Genomic DNA, 19,276 nt, shown 5'->3' with positions numbered 1-19,276 from the left:
AGGTGCAACACCAGAGACAGCGTTGTGTTTTTGAACAGCGCTGGGTTTATGCACTACTCACCGAATTTCTCCCTACAGGAGGGATTTAGTTCAATTTTACATATGTTCAGGCATTTAAATCCACATGAAAATGCATCTATACCATCGGTTAGGCTAGAAGGGTCTGGACATACCATTCTGTGGTTCAGCTCCTCAATCAGCAATCCCGTTTTAGTGTGAAATTCTTTGCATATCAATGCCATAAGCATGCCATAGTTTGAACTACTTATCACAGGGAAGATTAGATAGAGATATACACAGAGCGCCTGGAGAGATCACACCTAATTATGCACAGCAATCAAAGAAACACCACCCATGTCAGCAAGCCCTGCCACACACCGCTGCAGCAGCAGCCTGTTCCTCCAGCAGCCCACTGCCATGCGTGTGACAGCATGACATACCAGTGAGGTACATCCCTCTGGATTAAAGAGCACGGAAAATAAGGACATTGCAACAAGATTTTGTCAAGGCACAACAGCTTGACTTAGACACCAGAGGGACCAGGCAGCCCCAGTGCCCAGACTTACAGTAATAATTGCAGAAAGGTTTTAAAAGTACCAAAATTCAGAATCCATCACCCCAGCCATGGAGCTTCTGATGTTTGAATGTACGATGTGCTCTGCAAGCATCTGGCCAGGGTGGAGACATGGCAGACCCTCCCCACAAGCTCCACGGCCAAGGTTCTGGATGCCTGGGTCTGGATCCTGAAACAGAGCATCTATATTTGAAATATATATATGAAATATATATACTTGCTCAGAGTTAATTTTAATCCACACTGGAAGAACTGAGTTGGAAAGATGAGACACAGGCTTTGCTTGAGAACTGTAGTGTTCTCCAAACTTTCCAGGCCATTTGTATTAAAACCTTGAGAAAATTGAGCAGAAAAATCAACAAGTACCTACACAGATGACACAGAGAGAGACAGCCTATAACTTTTTGTTGCAGCTATCACTTGGGACCTGAAATTTGGAAAATCAAAGGGAACAGACTGGCACATCAGCTATTTTGAAAAGGGCAACCTGTTTTCAACAAATTTTGACCAAAATGTCAATACAGTTAAATGTACACAGAGCAGAGCCATGCTTGTGGGGCACTTGACTCTAAGGACTTGACGGGAGCAGGGCTGTAGATTTTTTTCTGTGCTAACTGAAATATGTTTCAGAAGCCGAGATGGAATTAGATCCGACCTCTAATGAATCCACCCAAAGCAGGTGGTTGGTGGTTATGGTCCAGGTGGTGGTAAAAGACAGAAGGAATATTTGCCCAATAGTGGGGTTTTTTTGGTGGGGGGGAGAAAAGTGTCTTGGCAATTGGCAAAATACATTATTTCTGCTAAGCAACTTCATTTATTGCATTTTAAATCTATCATGCTGTTGTGAATGGATAAGGGGATTTTTATATGCAATTCAGATGCTGCCTGAGGCTGGCAGGAAAGTAATGAAAAGGAACTGGTCAAAGTCTGCTCCTTCGAGGGGATTTTTCTGATGTGAACAGCAAAACAGCCTGCACAGCCTGATGGCATTAGCATGTGTGGAGGTTAGAGTTGCTGCAGGGCAAAGCCTAATCTGCAGAAAAAAAGGGAGAACAGCAAAAACCTCTCATCTGGGAGTGGGGATGGAGGATGTCTTTGGAAGCGCTCCTTTAGCAGACTTCAGTGATGAAGGCAGCAAACACACATGGGAAAGAGCTACCTGAACCCACCCCACCAGGGCAAGGGAGGGACCAGAAGAAATGTGTGTTGGGAGCCAGAGGAGCCTGGCTGTGGTGATGGATATGAGCCACAGTGACAGTTCTGAGAAATGGGCAAGACATTTCTGTTGGAAATGGGTGTGGGCTACCCAAAGGGGTGGTGAGCTGTGTCCCGCCCAGCATGAAACAGAAAAAATTGAGTTAGGAAGGAAATTTTCTGACTGCAATCTCACAGTGCCATGCAGTGGCTAGCGATGCTAGTGCAGCCCTGGAGACACGCGGAGCAGGGGCAGGTTGGTGATGTTACCTCTTCGCTGGGATCGTTCCTGGATGCCGCGGTTCTGCGTGGTGCCAGCTCTCAGAAGAGGGTTCAGAGCCTAGGGGGATGGCTCAAGGCTGGGAAATCCTGCCTGACATTACAAGACTAGCAGCACTCCATTATATTTATCCAAGAACCTGTGAGGATGGGATGGGATCGTAGGAAAGAGACACACAAAGATGATGAGAGCACGGTGCTCTGAAGTCTCAAAAAGAGAAGATGAAAACTGAAGCTGAGACATAAATTCAGGCTGGGATGAAGCAGACAGATTTATACCAATGGTAAATAATCTTTAGCCTGTGTACTCAGGGATAGGGCTGGCTCCCCCCAGGCTTGGGATGGATTCAGCTCACCTAACATCTGCAAAAGGATCCCTAGCATAGGCACAAATCCAAGGGAGGGCAAGGGGGCATCAATTCTGGCTGCACAGAGGTGACTCTCAAGGACTAAGCGTTGTCCTCACTCCTCCAGAAACATCCTCAGAGACTTCATCTTTCTCTCCCAAATTACAGAGGCTGCCAGGAGCCTTCTCCCAGGCGCTGTGACTCCACTACACCAGCCTTTGGACAGCCATGGATGTCGGATGACGCCAGTTAATTCACATCACCCAAAAGCCCCCACCTTGCTCTGAGGGAAAAGAAGTATAATAGGGTCTGCACTGTCAGACCTTTAGAGGAAAAGTGCAGGAATGATCTGGCCGGCGGTACGTGTTCCGGTGCGGCTGGCTGCGTTCGATGGGTACCGAGCAGGCATCGCCGCCGGAGCTTTTTCAAGATGCCATCTGTGTGCAGCAGAAAGAAACAATCTCATCCAGGCAGTAATTGATCACATCTGAACGGAAAGGTCTACACAGAGCAGTTGCGCCCTAATGGTGATGATTTTTCCCTGCAAAGGGAGACACGGTGAAACCCACCCCACTCAGCTCCGCGATGGACACGGGCAGTGCCTGTGTTTAAGATGAGCCGACCTGCCTTTTGAGTGAGGCATATGGTATGGACAGAGACCCCCCACGGGGGCTTCATGTGGTCAAAGAAATAATCTTCAGCTTCCCCTCCTCCCTCACACAACCTGTTACAAACACAATTATCTTCTGTTTTACTTCGGCTGCAGCTCTGAGTCCTGAGGAACCAAGTGAAACCTGGACGTCAAGGTGCACAAAATCAAGCCCAAGTGCACAGGGCAGGTTATATGCTCATGTACCAAGAGGGGAAGACGCATTCCTGTTTGGCATCTTAGGAACTCTAAAATCATGCTTTCAGCTAGCCAAAGGCTGCGGCCGCCTTTTGCAAGCAGCAGAGACGTCGCCTCTGTCCTTGCAGCACTCCTTCAGCTCTTTGATGCTCAGAGCCCCCCCAGCAGACCAGCAGGACTTGAAACCTGGATGGGCAGCAATGCAAATCCACAGAAAACACTTCCCCCACCTGGGCCCCTGCAGCCAAAGAGATTTTATCACTACAGCCTGCCCCGTCATTTAATTACAGGCCTGTGTTTGGTTACAATTTGCAGAACACTGGAAGGAAAGAGCTTTATGAAGCAAAAGCTGGATGTGCGATTAGAAAGCACAGCTTAAAACTTCTGCAAGGCTCTCCTGAAGCCTGCTGCACCAGAGGTCTGGAGGCCAGCTGACTGGCAGGCATCTTGTTAGATCAATACTTGGGACGTAGCTCAGTCATCCAAGAAAAAGCCTATGTGTTTGAGGGGGGAGCCACTGCATTCCATTCTTAAAGAAAAACGGAGTTAATTCAAAAGGTTAAATCAAACTGCAACTTTTTTTTTTTTTTTCCCTCTTGAAAACCCCAGCTCAGATGGGAGCAGTGTTAGCAACCCAAGAAGCAGAAAAAACGCCAGTTTCTCTAGACGGCTCGTACATCCTGTACTTTGAGAAACTGAGCTCAGGGCTTTGTTGTTGTTTCAGTTCTCCCCCCTCACACACACATTTGCCTCCTTTATTTTCTCATTGTAAAGCATCTCCTAGTTTTGATTCATTCAGAGCCGAAGCCCACGGAGAGCCCGACGCAGCGGGACGGATATGTACACCTCTCATTAACACCCAGCTGCCAGCTCGGGGTAGGGAACGCTTCCAACTCCAACCTGGCTACTTGACGACTTTTCCAACTCTCTGTTAAAAATTAAAGCAATATTCTGCGTGCTCCGCGCTTCAGACAATGGCAGAATTCAGCACAAACGTTGATTTTGGATCTGGTCTTCAGCTCGCTGGGTTGGAGTTGGCCTGATCATTAAGGCTGAAAATGCTGGAAGCCAAAGGCTACAGAGCTTCAGAAAGAGCTGCAGTCTGCAAAGCCCATCCAACACGGGTGCCCACAGACATGTCGAAACCCCAACCTTTCCATCTGGTAAAAAACCAGGACTTGATGGAGAAAACATCTCCGTGTCACGTAGCAGAGGTCATGCCTCATCAGCCCTCTCTCGTGCAGCACACGGGACTCTCAGACCTTCCCTTCCAAAAAGCACAAAGAAACCACAGAGGAGCGTAATGGAACCCCCCAAACCACACCAAATCCATGGGAATGAGCTTTTAATGGATCCAAACAATGAGCTCTTCTGTAGACATTTTGTAAGAAAATTGAAAACACGCTAATAAAAAGGCTATCGTGTTCCATTGGTGAGGAAAGTGGGGCAGCCTACCCACTCTGCTCATGGAAAATGCAGGAAAGCTCACTCCAGTTCAGAAACATGAATGAGATTCAACAGAGTAAAAAATAAACCCTTGTCTCCATTAGAAAAGCGGAAATTTTGCGTGGCGGTGACAGAAGACTAGCCTGTAGGGACAGAAGTAGCATCTAACACGTCACTCTACAAACACTAAAGAGAAAGCAGCAAGTCAGAAGAGGCAAGATTTGTAATTAAAGGAATTGTTTTACTCCCTTGGCAGAACCTGTCTCCTGGAGATGCTGAAGACAGACAAAAAGGACCTGCGCTGGTGGATTTGAACAGAGCTTGCTGCACAAAGCATGCGGCGCCTTCCACTCCCTTGCCTGGTGTTTCTCCATGTACTTTTTTGTATCTTGTATGTTATCATCCCGGAACAATTTTGGATGCGAGACACTTATTCCTTTTGGGGCATTGGAAAGCATCCTGGGTGAGGTACTGGCATTACATACTTCACTGATAACGGAGCTGGCTTAGCATTTTGTTATACAGGAGAGGAAGGGCTATTGAGAAAATAAGTTAAATTATTGGCAGAGAACCACTAAAGTTATGGAAGGAAAAGCTTTATTCAGTCAGCGATTCCACCCTTGACTACATGCCGTGGAATTGTTCCCTTAAGTGTAATTTTTACGGTTGCTTCCAGCGTAAGTTAGAAAAATGTCACTCCATGTAACAACCCCCACTTCCCTACGATTTATTGATAAAGGTCTTTGTATCAGGAGGATGCGTCTGATTTCAGCTCCGATGTTTCTTTCCTCCATTTTGCACCATCAGTGCCAGGAGCGCTTTCTTGCACCCTCCTCAACAATTCCTTTCTTCCAGCAGCGCTAAGAAGTCAGCTGGATGTAAGTGCCCCTCTCCTGCTGCCCGCACACTCCTCGCTCCCCTGCAGACCTCGGCAGCTCTGGCTCTTTCCCAGCTTCCCCGCAAGCCAAGCACCGCATCTGTCAGTTTAGCCCTTGGCTGGCAACATCTGCCCTCCTTGCTCATATTTTCATACAAACACAATATAAACACAGTCCTCCGGCACTGGTGAAGCTGGCCTGGTCTCCAGTGCTGGTTAAGGGAGCAGCTTTCCCCTTCTCCACCCTCAGCCCAACACCCCCCCACGATTCACAGACTGCTTATATCTTTCAGAAAGTGAGCAGGCAACTCTCCGTGCCAGAAATTTCTCATTATATGTTGCAGAGCCCCAAGCTCAAGGAACTCTTGATCCCTCCAGCTCCCTCAGAATACAATGAACAAAAGCATAAAATAAGCCACTATTTGAAAGTGTCACATTCATTAGAGATGAGCTGCAGAAATAACTCTGGGGCTGAGCAATCCTGAACTTGGAGGATATTTAGGTTCAAATCCAAACTGGATGCCGTGTGCACGTTTTCACAGATAGAAAAAGGACATCGTTTTCCAGCTGGGGCTGACCAAATTCATCCAATGCCTCCAGCTGCAGCCCCCTTGCATGCTTGGGAGATAAGGGGCTGAGCTGGCCTCCGTTATCAGCATAGAAGATCTTGCATAAGAAAAGCATCTTTATTCTTCAGGGATTCAGGGGCTGATAAACGGAGCCTTAATTCCAGGTGCCGTTTGTGTTAAGAGATAAGTATCACTATGGGAAACCAGCAACACTATCTCTGCTCCTGCCTATTCCCACCAATAAACAGCCCAAAGAAGATTAGTGGTACATGCTGCTGCGTTAATGAGGGAGACATCATTAATCAGCAGACACAGTGACATGGGCTCTGACCTTTGGCTCAAACGCAATCCCATCTGCTGACTTCACTCCCCAGGAGGAATCTTCTAAGCAGAAAGTACAAGCTCCTGGGAATGAGGGAAGAATTTTACATAGACATTTAATCTAGTTTTAATATTTCCTGGATGCTAGGCTTGGTTAAGGAATCTGAAAACAAGAAACCGTCTCCTCTTCCTAAAGCAAGACGGTCTCAGAGCAAGCTGAGAAGTCACTCCTTTCACCAGCTATAAACAGACTCAGCAAGGGAACTCCTGCAGCTTTGAGATTTTAGGCTTGGAGCACACCTGGAGAAGGAAAATATCCTCTTAAGCTTGTGGTCGTTATTTTGATTAAAACCCTTGGCTCAGTGAGGAGGTCACTTGGACTGATGCAGCTCCTTCGGCAGTACAGGCTATCTCAGCACATCGGGAATTCGGGGCTCTACCAGCTGGACCAAACCGTTCCCCCCCGACTACCAAAGCACGCAGCAAACAGCCGGGGCGCAGATCCTCCGCTGTTCACACAAAGTGGCAGCACCAGGTGAGCCCCGCGCAAGATGCTGCCTCTCTATTCCCCTATTCCCATCGTCTGAGGGACTCACATGGGGTACGCGTCCTGGGGGAGAAGTGCTAACCCAAAGGCGTCCTCTTCACCCCCTGCCTGCCTTGCGGGGACACGCTGGGCAGTCACGGCTGGGAAACGAGCCCCCAAAACCAACCTCAAACCCTGCCCGCTTAGAGCATCCCTCACGTTTATGCCACTCACAGAGGGACCCCCAGGTCAGTACATGTAATACCAAAGGAAAGCATCCTCTTTTGGTGGTCTCCTTAGCAATTGAGGTAAGCTAAGCGATGGAACAGACACCGTAGATGCTGGAGATGTCTCTTTTTATGGCCATCCAGGAAGGAGAGTGAAAGGAAGCCGTTTATGGCCACATCACGCTGCTTTTGTAGGCGTTCTGGGAAGTGGGGACCCACGCGGAGGCCCCTCGCATCTGGATGACAGATTCAGACAATGGATTGTTTTTAATCTTGGTATGTAGGAGATTCCAGCTAAACTGATTGCATATGTGCTTTGCCTGGTCCCCAGCCAGCACGGGTGAGGCAGACCAAGGCAAGAACAATTTTTTTGTGTCCTGAGGTTGGGCCCATGGCTCTAGCTCCAGCCTTCACCCATTTTCCAGCCAAATTGCATGGGACATCGCTGTTTTTGAGGAACTGGTTCTTCACCCGAGATGCACGTGAAAGGGCTGTTTAGGATTCTACTGGTTCCAAGTCCTTGGATGCCAAAGCACTGCAAGAAACCCTTCTGTTAATTTTTTAGAAAGTTTTGTGGCGTCCTGCCAAGGAAGATTCACGGACACAGATGTCTTCTCAACATAAAAGAACGTCCATTCCCCACTGAAGGATTAGCCTCCGTAACTGGTGTCTCACTTTGGAAAAGTTTTTCTGAAGGGCTGAACCCAGGTCACACAGCACACACTGACACAGCAACTACGGGAACCAGCCCAGCATGGAAAACGTCTGGATTGCAGGAAGGTGGGGGTATGGAAACAGTCATCTGGAAGCAGCGATCCCTCCCCTGAGGACTCACTCTGGGAGAAGCCCCAGGAGACAACGTAAGCTGTCAGACCCACGGTGCCACAGGGGCATGTTGCTGCGATGCTGGCTGCTTTAAGTGCCCTCTCTGTGTAATTTTGCCACCTGGACACAAATTCCAGGTTAAATGTCTGGATTTTAGTGCATTCATCATGCCTTGCCTTGGTTACAACAGAGCCTTGGAAAGGAATGAAAGGGAAGTGGGAGTTCCTGAAGCCCAGCTAGGTGAGACGCAGTCACACGCACAACGAACACATTTTATCCCTAAAACGACAAACATGGGCCAGCAGGCTTTCATTAGGGTATGTGGGAAAGAGCTTTAACAACCAAGGCAGGAAAAGTTTAATGCTGTTTTCCTTTTCATTTGCCAGATGTTTGGAAAACACAACAAATGTTTATTCCTTTACTTCGGAGAGGTGCAGCCTGCCTGGCAAGGTACGCATCTGGCCCACGAGAACTGCTGCAAAACGCCTGGGGAGAGCGTGTCCCTCCTCAGAGGTGTGCACACCTCGCAGACACGCCAGCAGTGATAAAGGAGATGCTGAGACTGGACCTGAAGGAACTGGAGCCAGACTCACATGAAGAGGGCTCAGACTGGTGGCAGTGGGAACATTTAACTTACTAATTGCACCTCACCCTGCCTGTGCTCCACACTTACTACAGAGGCATGTGCCTTACGGCATGGAGCAAGGCATTGCCTCGCTGCCTAGGCGAGTCCTGAATTTAACTGAGCAATACAAAACACCGACTCGCGCTGAATCCAAGGGCAAAGAGCAGTTCCAGGGGCTTCCAGAAGCAGGCAGAGTTCTGCCTTAACTACCACAACTCGTCTTACCATTGTTATATTTTCACACCCCAAACGAAACTAGTCCTCTGGTCTGAGGATCAGGTATTTGGCCATTTCCAAGCAGCTCTGCTAAGCACCTGGAGAGCATTCACCTTGCAAATGGCACAGCCTCGGCACCACCTCACCAGACCCTGCTGCGACTCAGCCCTTCCATCTCCTGCAGCCCCACCTCCAGACACGGGGGTTTGGCTGCTGACCCTGCAGATCAGCTTGCCCACACGTTCAGGGCACAGTTGCACCTGCACATCTGGGCAAAGCATCTGGGTCCTCCACGGAAGCATTTTTAGAAAGCAATTAATACTTAAATGATTCCAAATTCTGTGCTGAAGAAGAGGCAAAGAGTAATTTCTGCAGAGTTCCCTTCCACCAGGTTGGAAACTTCTCTGGAGTTTGGAAGCTGACTGCACTCCCCAGGCTGCGAAGATGCAGCTGCGCTCCCCACTGCTCAGCTGCAAGCTGCTGCTGAGGCAGAAATGTTTTAGAGCATCCCTAGCTGTAAGCACAAACCATGCCTCTGAAGCACCGTGTAATTTCCAAGAGAGGTGCCAAGGCTGAAAAGGTCGCTCATTTACAACTCGGTTGAAGATGAACAAGATGCATCCTACAAAGCAACCAGAAAGACAGGAAAACCAGGCACAGCAGGCAGGCTTCGCTGGGGGGGAAGGGACAGCACCAGGCCACTGGCTCAAAGGAGGGATGCTCACAGGTGTGATGCCGACTGGCATTTCATGTCTCTAATACCAGATTTTCATTTGTGCTCACTTTGTGCTCAAGGACAAGGTTCAGGTTCTGGCCAACAGTGATATTTTTCCAAACTGACAAAAGTCCATGAAGTGACACTGCATTTATTTGCTCCATACCCTATCATCTCATGGAATCGGATCTTCCGCAGTGCACCAAGAGCTATGGTGTTATTTCTGGTTGTCTTATTCCATCACCATCCCAGCTAGTCAGACTCCACCTCCTTGCCTTCCTTCCAGTTACTCTATTGACCTAGAGGCAACAAGTTGCAAGCTGCAAAAAGATAAATGTCAAGCGGATATAAGGAGAATGTTCCTCACCATGACAGTGGTGCAACCCTGGGACAAAAGCCTGAAAAGAAAAGGCTTTGAGTTTTCAAAACTGGATCAGACTGAGCAACGTGATACAGCTTTCAAGCCAGTCCTGATCGAAGCAGAGATTTTAAGCCCTCCAGAGGTCCCTTCTGTTCAATGAGACTGTGTTGCCATTAAAACATCTCTCAGACATCATCTGCATGAAAAAAATAACCAGACAACTCTCTAGTTTAAGAGAAGATCAGAAGATCGGGCAAGCTCTATTCCTCATTTCCTTGCCTTGGACTCCGGGTAGCAGATAAACACATCAGAAATCATTTTGCAGGAATAGATTTTCTAACACGCCTTGGTGCTTGCCGTACTCCCCTGCTATTTGGAAGCTACGACCAAGGCTGGCAGAGGAGCTCTCGCACATCTCTACTTTGCCAGCCTTGCAGGTGCCCTGTGAGCAGAGAGGGTCTCAAGTTTTCAAATGCCCTTGTGCTCAGAGGATATCTGGGAACCCAGAGCCGAGACTCTCGGAGAAGCCCCGCAGAAGCCTCCAGTCTTACCTTCACACCTGTGGCTGGTCTCACTCTGCTTGTGTCCCGCAGGGCATTTGCACTCGTAAGACCCCACCGTGTTGATGCAGTTCCCACCTTGACAGAGGCCGGGAATGGCCTGACATTCATCGACATCTGCAGGAAGGAGAGCAAAGGTGTTGGAACGTGCAGCCATCGCAGCGGGTGAACGTTCAGTCCCACCACGGTAGGAATGCTACAAGAAAGCGGCAGCTTCGCTCCAAGTAATTCCAGTTGCCCATCAGATTACATTAGCGACAAGGTGAAGGACAGAAAATGGACAGAAATGTGTTGCTGGCTTATCTACACAAGCAAGAGGGAGACAAAAGGAATGTTTTCCAAAGCAAACATCAACATGTCTACCCCTCGTGGTTTGCTCCAGGCTGGGGGCTGGGCTGGGGGCGGTGAGATGCCCTCCTGCACAGAGCAACACCTGTGGCAGGGCAGAGGGGAGCCCACAGGACGTAAGGTTTCGCTCTTCAGTCCCATCCCTGCAAGGTTCATCCTGCAGCCACGGTCTCATCGGTGCAGGGACACTGTGCTTCCCAGAGCACCTCAGGACGGCCTCAGTGCTGCTGCCAGAACCAGCATGCTCATCTGCTGCAGATATTATTCATACTCCAGTTCTGCTTGCGGTAACAGTGACTAACAAATGTATTAACCAAGCTCTCCTGAAGAGATTGGGGCCATAAAACACAAATCACAAGAGACAGCAAGAGGGGTCTCCTCCTCAGCCTTCCCAATTTTATCCTACAGACACTGGCCAATGTGGGGCGCGGACCGTAATTTTGGCTTTTGGTTGTGGCAGGTAAAGGCTGAAATCAGTTGCAGAGGCAGAAGGAATCCACAACGCTGATGGAGCACCCTGCACCCATCGCCAGGGAGCAGCAGGGGCAGCTCTTCCTTCCAGGAAGGAGCTGCCCATGGGATCTGCTGACGGAAGCCCAGTGGACCACTCTGCTGTTTTTGCCTGGGTGTCCTAGACACCAAACACAACCTCTAAGCATGTGATTTATGTATATTGTAATTGCCTGTATGATCTTGAAGGAGTCATGGCTTCTGTTTCGAACCAATAGCACCATTTACAGAGCACCAGCCACTTGATACATGCGTTGATCATATTCCAGTGCAGGGACAGAAGCTCTAACAACAGCAGCACAGAGTGAGGGTACGTAGGAGGCTGTAACTTAGTTTTAAACCTGGAGAAACACTAGCCTCATTCCCTACATCTTGTGGGATAGAGGATGTCACCCAAGAACCACAACCTGGCCAGAATCTCTGAGCTAAGACAATCTTAGATGAACCCATGGGAGACCCAAGATCCATGGTGAAGATCTGTGACATACAACGATGGATTTAGAAAAGTTTACACGCAGAACCCTTCTCTGTGTTGGGGCTCCTGGCATGCATTCACCACCCACCCCTTCAGTGTGCATCAGGATGGATGTTCATGGCATTTACCTTGGCAGGCTCCGGTACGAATGTTGGGAATGAAACCTCGGCGGCAGGGGTGAGGTTGGGCCGGGCACATCTCACATGGGTGACCCCAGGCCCGTCCGATGGTGGCACAACACATGGTCTTGGTGCAGACGATCCCACTGAGTTGGCCCTGGCACATCTGGTTGTTTACTTGGCTAAAGCAAGGACCAGTGCGATAGTCTGAGGGAGAAGAACAACACCCACAGGTTAGATGAAGACACAGACACGAGGCTTTCTGTCTAACACAGAGCACCCATCCCCCTTCCTACCAGCGCAGCCATTCTGGTGCAAAGTCAACAAGTTCTGGGGAAAAAAAATATCTGTAATGATGAACAGAACAAAAATTTAAGACCCAGCTGGAGACCAGTGCTGGAGGTAGTGACCATCTTTTTCCTGTATGTTTCACATGATCACCTAGAGCTTCTTCGGGCCAGCTCTTCCTGATCTCCCTCAAACTATACTTATTCTATGTCTTGAGTTACTCCCTTGAAGTGCTGGAGTCCCCCGAGTCCCTTGAATGAACTCAGAATACAAAGTCAGGCAAAGAGGCGATTTCAGGGCTGCAGGTTCCCCTGCTCTGTGGAACTGCTGGGGTCAGCAAAGCAATCAAACTTCATCTCAGCGAGGGGCAAAGACGCGTACTGAGATGACTGGTACAAGCAGCTCTCACGGACCGCCTTAGGGCCTGGCAGCCCATACAACATGAACGCAGAGGATGGCAGAGATGTCACATCACTTGGATTTGGTTTGCAGAGTAAGAGCCCTAGAGCTCACCCACAAAACATTCCGGGAGACAATTCCCAAACCTTTCCCCATGATGTCTACCACAAATTCCGCAAAGGGATTTCCACGCGCGCTCTGACAGTCTCTGCAAAGGCAGCCTCCTGCAGCAACACCCGTCATGGTGATTAATTTCTTTGGTTTAACTCTTAAAGGTCCCCTGGTAGTTTTAACAATTTTAAAACCCAGATGCTGCCGAAACAACCAGCCTGTTTCCTATTCCCACCAAGGATCCTCCTATCCCTTAAAACCAAAGAGATTTTGAAGGACTTGTTTGCACTAAGGAATGCGGTTTTGCCACTGTCTGGGCTCTCATGACCCTCGATTAGGGATATTAGCACAGCAGGCATTCATCAGGAAACAAAATTCTTCAGCAAGAGGGTTTTTTCCTTCTACTGGGAATAAATGATTGCACGCAAGCGTTTGATCTGTGGCTGGAGAAAGGACCTTTAACCATATTATTGTCAGACCAGAAAATTCCACATTAACTGCCTAAGGAAGTTAGGTGTTGGTCAAATAGCTGTTATTTCAACTAGTCTGGGCTGAGATTTGCAAAGTTGCTTAGGGAATTTTAATGTTGGAGTGCCAGTAATTAGTACTTGACTGTGAACCCACATCCCTGCACCAGTACCCAGATTAGCCCACAGCTGTCTGTGCAGCAAAACATTTAGATTTGCAGGTGAAGCAACAAAAAAACTTGTCTGGAGGGTGGCTATACCTAAATCATGAGCCATGGGCAGCACTGGCACCCCCATCTAAAGATTGATGGCTCCATTTCCAGAAATGTCTTAGTAGAACATAGACACTCAGGAAAGTAAAGCTCTGTTTCTTGGCCTGTGAGCTCTCAGATACACGTCTTTCCACACTTGAGCTTTGCAATCACTCCCTTCTATTTAAATCCGGACACACACGTGCAATGAATAAAAAGGAAAGCCGTTAAACAGGCAGTTTGAGGCAGAAAGCTTTCGACCGTAGGGTACGTTTGCACGACAGCCACACCAGCAGGACCTACGCTGGCGTGGAGCCATGACAGCATCTTCATCCTGGGCTGTAAGATCGTTTGGAAATGCTGGCGATTGCTGCAGGCTCTGGGCTGACGGCGCCTGTGCCGACGTGCCTTCCTCAGCCCTGCACCTTGCGCTGAGCAAAAGCTGCATGAGGCTCCCAGGGCTACAGGGAAACCACACAAGAAACCCTCCTCTACCTCTGGGAAAGAATCAACTAGCAAAATAATTGCTTGTTTCCAGCTTAATGCTCCTTCTGATTGTTATTTCTTGAGCAGCTGGGAGCACAGTCATACTTAAAAACTAATGTTTATAAAAGAGTCAAAAGAAATTTGGTCTGTGGCTGTCACTGAGAGGCAAAGAGCAAGAAAAATTTGATGGGGGGGAAAAAAAAGGGGAATTATTTTGAAGTTACATTGGTTTAAAAGTGACGTGATCTCATAAAAATGCCTTTGTTTAGAAATCAGAACAGAAATATGTGCTATGTTTGCAATGGTGAGTTACCAAATAATATTTTTTTTTGACCCAAATTTTAACAAGAGACCAAAGCACATGGTCCTCATTAATGTCTCCTACCACGCCAAGTTCAATGCTTTAGTTTGTTCTACTTTATTCCTAGAAAAGAAACCAACAAAATTTGAGTTGTTATCTCATCTGTCGTCTTTTTTTTTTTAACAAAGCTGAAAGGTTCTTGCTCAAATTTTGATCCTTAAGGAGAGTGCTTTATAACCACACCAGCACACAATTTAAACCTTCTCAACTATCGTACCCAAAGAACTATAAAATAAATTGTTTCATGGTCCTATTTCAATGGAACAATCAACTCAAGACGAAAAAGCTAACAGACTAGGCTGAAGTATTAGGAGAGGAGTAAAGAATGGAACAGCGAGCATCATCCCTGAACTCACGGCTTGTTTCCATCCCAAGAGCTGCTTGCAGTCCCAGCCCCCAGCCCAGAGAGCGGCTAGCAGAGCAGGGGAAAGAGCAAAGAGCTGTGGAAGGGTTTATATACAAGGCACAGCTGCACTGGTTTGCAATCCTCAGTCTGAAAAAGAAACACCTGGAGGAAGACCTGATAGCAGGGTGCAAAATCCTGCCTGGGCTGGAGGAGGACCAGGCTGCCCACTTGCAGAGCCAGCATCAGGGGGTGTCCCAGGCAGATAAAGTGGCTTAAAATCAATCGAGGAAATGCTTCTTCAGACAACGTATAGATTAAGGGGAATTCTTCTAAGAGAGGATGCTGTGAATTGTCCAAGGTTGTGAGCTACAGGTGCCTGGTGCCCAATAAAGTCTTACAGAGGAGGATCGCATAGGATCGCCCCGTTCCTATACTGTTCCTATACTGTTTCCTGGCCGTCAGCTTATGGACACTGCCAGAGCCTTGAGGCACAAACTCACCTCAGCCAGGGGCCCTCAACCCGCCCTTGTTCCACTCTGTAACCCACCCTCCCAGGCAGTTTGGTGTTGGTTTTGGTTCAGCATCGCTGCAGCTGGAGCCTCTAAGAGATACCCGTGGTCGGGCAGGCTACAGCTCTGCTGGAGCGTGGCAGTGCCTGTGTGCTTAGGGTGCAACCCAATACATTTCATGCGCTCTTCTGAAACCTTGTTAACCCTAGGACGATGCAGAAACATCTCATAAAGAGGGCTTGCTTTTCCCCTGTCCTTGTCAAAAGAAGGAGGACACGTGGCTGATGTCGTTGCGGCGGGTACCTTCAAAGGGCTCTGACAGAGAAAGTCGGGTCACGCAAACGTATAACCCAAAATCAATGCAGGGCAGTACGGCAGAGAGAGGAACGGGGGAGACTTGCACCTCCCATGTCATCTCACTGAGGCTGGATGCGCTGCAGCAAGAATTCCCCATGACGGATAATGAAAGCGCAATTGTAAGGAGAACACCCCCTTTTAAACAAATAATTGACAAAAATAGATTTTCATATGTAGATTACTTCTCTGGAGGGAATGAAGCCAAGGAAATTGCAGTCTGGAGTCCAGAAAGCCTGGCTGCATTCCAGCTCCCATCTGTTGCTAATTTTAATGGTCAAATTATTAAATTTTTAATGAGGCACCAATCAAATTTTATTAAGGAAATATGCACGCTTAGGAGATGTCTAAAGCCCTTCTACAGCCTAGGTATGGGATTCCATCTTCCAGGAGCCCTGTCACAGGTAGTTGTCCTGCAGAATTCTGGTCTTTGCTGGTACGTTTCTTAGGAAAACAGGGATGAGGCGGCTTCCTCGCTGGAAGCTGAGATTCCCTCCTGGTCCCTCTTCCCAGCTCACTCAGACTTAAAGTAAGTGTCCGGTGGACGGATACGGGTGAGTTCCACTTTTCCACCTGCAGGTAAAGTTCTCATTAAAGAGATTGCAAGAAATACTGGATCGGGCTTTATTTTGGGAATCAGTCAGTATCTTTTCCCCTCTACAGAAGAGACTTTCAGAACAGCAGGGCCATATCTGGGCCTTTACCCATCACTTAGCGCTGCAAAAGCATCGTGCCGGCTCACTGCCTGACTTCACCTCTCCCAACAGCCTTGCAAACAGTAAACACACAGCATAGGACAGCCACCAGCTTCCCTCCCAGTGCTACCACCAGCCTCATCCGTTCCCACCTCTCATTTTTCTTCCTTGCCCTACTAATTTCTCAGTAGACTGTGCTCAGCTCGGTGATTTCTTGTTGCCGTGGATTAGGTTACTATTCATGCCTACTTGTCTTGAGCAGCCAGCAAGGAGAGTGGGCGCTCAAATTGCAAAAGACACGGTGGAATCAAAGGTGAAGCGTCAACATGTTTGCATTAACCACGAGAAATCCGACTCCTTGCTATGCTCTTTGTTTTGCAGCTCTCGCCTCCCCCACCGATGCCTTTGAAGCACCACCTAGGCTGAACCAGGGACCTTCGCTGATGCTGCAGAGCGAGGCTGGGGCTACAGTGAGTCTTATCTACTCAATCCTGCAGCCAACACAGCCCCCAGATGTGCTCAGAAGAGGAAGCATAACAGGAATAGACCTCATTTCCAGTTTCCATGTTTGGCTGGTTGTCATGGAGATCATTAGGCACCCCTATAGCTAATGAATTCCTGACAATTCCAAGCCGCAAACCCTTGGGGAGTTAATGGGTGGGATCCATGCCATTACACATGCTCTTACACTGAGCCACACTATTCCACTTGCAAGCAGCTTCCTGAAAACATCCCCGTGGACATTTTTGACTTTCCTAATTAGTGTGTCTAGGGCGTAAGTGGAGGAAGGCTTCACAGTTCTGTGGACATCTGCCTTCACCCACGTGCTGCGTGGAGCCCTGCTGGAAGGGGTGGGACATCGAAGTGGGTTCAAGCACTTCTGCTCCAGCCCAGCTCACACATCAAATCTTGTTGTTTCCCCATTTCCAGCACTTTGGGTGCTGTGCTGACCAGGGATGCTGACCAGGGATGCTGACCAGGGATGCTGACCAGAGATGCTGACCAGGGATGCTAACCAGGGATGCTGACCAGGGATGCTGCCCTGGCTTTGCCTACCCTACTTAACCCAAGTTCACCTTGCCAGAACCTGTCTCACCTCCTACGAGAAGTAATAAAGAATGATGCACTACTCTTTGCCAGCCATGGCTATAATTTATACCAGAAATGCAGCTTGGACTCATTAAAAAAGTATAATCAGTTTCAGACTATTTAAAATTACCACTCTGAGGCTATCAAATGTTTATGTACAACAGTTGGAAGGCACCTTTTCTGTTGCTCAGTTTCCCCAGTGCTAAAGGAAAACAATGGAAATCTTTTGTAGGGAATGTTTCCCTGGGACATACGGCATAACTCAATGCCATTCTTTTGCATGGAAATGTGAATTTCAGCAAGACAGACTAATTTCTTTGAAGGAGACCTCAAGCTGAACACTTCCATAAACAAGGACATTTTTCAAATGTTTTTTAACACCTGAATTGAAACAGTATCTGAACCTGAAATATTTACAACTTTATTTCATATCCAATTTAAATTATTACTTTGCTGGGAGGGGAAAAAAACCCCTGCATTTAAAATTAATATTTTACTCCCTTTTAACTGGTTCTCACTGTCCCTTTGGGAAAAGGGGTAGTTTTTGACAAAGAACTTTGGAAGAGAACCATTTTGTTTGAATATTTTTGGAAGAAAAAGGATAGCTTCCTCCACTTCTAGAATATCCATCCGCCCCGCAGGGTGTCAGCGAGTAAATTAATGCTGGCAGTGGGAATTCAGATCCCAGGGTAAAGATGCAAAGGCAGGAATGACTGCGCTGCTTTCCTTGCTGTTTAAAACGCAGTCCTAGAAACTCGGCTATGCCTGACCCCAGCCTGCGAGCCGATCTGCAGGGTGCGGGCTGAAGGACGGTGAAGAGAGTGAAGAGCTCTCGCTCTATGCTCTCATCCCGTCCTGCCTGCCATTTCTCGGGCACCGTTTGGCTGGAATCCCCTCATGAGACAGACCACGGGCTGGGCGAATTCCTTCTTTACAAAATAAATAAATCGCACCGTGAGGAAGAAGAGCTTTTTCTTTGCTAAAAATCAAATTCCTTCTCATAATAAACAATGCTTGCACTGAAGGCTTTTTCTTAAAGCAGTAAGGACAAACGTTGCCTGTAAGTAATCCCCGGGGAGCTCCGGACCTCGCTGGGATGAGGTCACTGCAACACATGCCCCAGGCTCTGGCAGGCTTCCACGCCGCGCTCTGAAAGCTCCAGCCACCGAGTACGGGAGAGCACGACCAGATATCAAACCCGATACTTATTTTTCTGTTTTCGATGAATGATTTCCATCAGCAGGAGGCTTGGTCCCCCCGGCCACGAAAGCACAGCCTTGCAATTCTTTCTGTCTCTAACCTTCGGGGAGGTTTGGAGCAAGACAAATGGCTCTGGGAGCCAGCGAGAGCCGATGCAACCCAGGCCAGGCAGCGATCTGGCAGATCCCTCTGCAAACGTCTACCCAGAAAGATTCCCACACAAACTGTGGCTGCTTGTGACGGGGGTGTTCCCCAGAGAGCCCACGGAGACCCTGGCCGTGTCTTCTGGGACCTACTGGGAGAGCCAATAACTTACAAATGAAATGCTTAGTGGAGTGATTCATGCCCTGCGCAGAAAGAGGAGGCGGACGGATGGCAAAGGGCACAGGGAACAGCATCTGAAAGCCACCAGCCAAACAACCGGCTGAAAGGAGCCAACCGAAAATCCTGTGATTATTTCTGTGGCCCTGAAGGTGAACACAGAGATTGTACAGCCCGGCTCGCCAGTCTCGGCACACAGCGCAGCTCAGCATCTGCTAAGCCTCTCGGGCTGCATCCATACGTGACAGCCTTGGGGGGGGGGGGGGGGGGGGGGGGGGATGCAGGGAGAACAGCAGCAAGGGTCTCCGAAAAGGGCTCCTTTCTCATGGAATACTTTCTCCACCTAGTCATTTCCTTACCTTGTACAGGCACAGCCACATTCCTGATGTTTAACTGTTTGGACTTTTGCAGAAAAGAAAAAGCTGGCTAGGGCAGTTT

General features: G+C 48.4%; 1 protein-coding gene across 1 annotated transcript in view; it reads right to left on the bottom strand.

Annotated features, from left to right (window-relative positions):
* The window catches only part of LOC308061783 (fibrillin-2-like), a 146,834-nt gene that overhangs the window by 50,517 nt on the left and 77,041 nt on the right, over nucleotides 1-19,276 (bottom strand). The window contains exons 8-9 of the mRNA XM_080382221.1: nucleotides 11,971-12,168; nucleotides 10,501-10,626 (exon numbers count right to left, since the gene is read on the bottom strand). Of these exons, the coding sequence (XP_080238347.1) occupies nucleotides 10,501-10,626; nucleotides 11,971-12,168 (324 nt within the window). The remainder of the gene's footprint in view (nucleotides 1-10,500; nucleotides 10,627-11,970; nucleotides 12,169-19,276) is intronic.

Source organism: Falco punctatus (genome assembly GCF_963210335.1).
Source record: "Falco punctatus genome assembly, chromosome: 4".
NCBI classification, from domain to species: domain Eukaryota; kingdom Metazoa; phylum Chordata; class Aves; order Falconiformes; family Falconidae; genus Falco; species Falco punctatus.
Note: the sequence above shows the minus strand (reverse complement) of the source record. Positions and strands in the feature narration are given on the sequence as shown.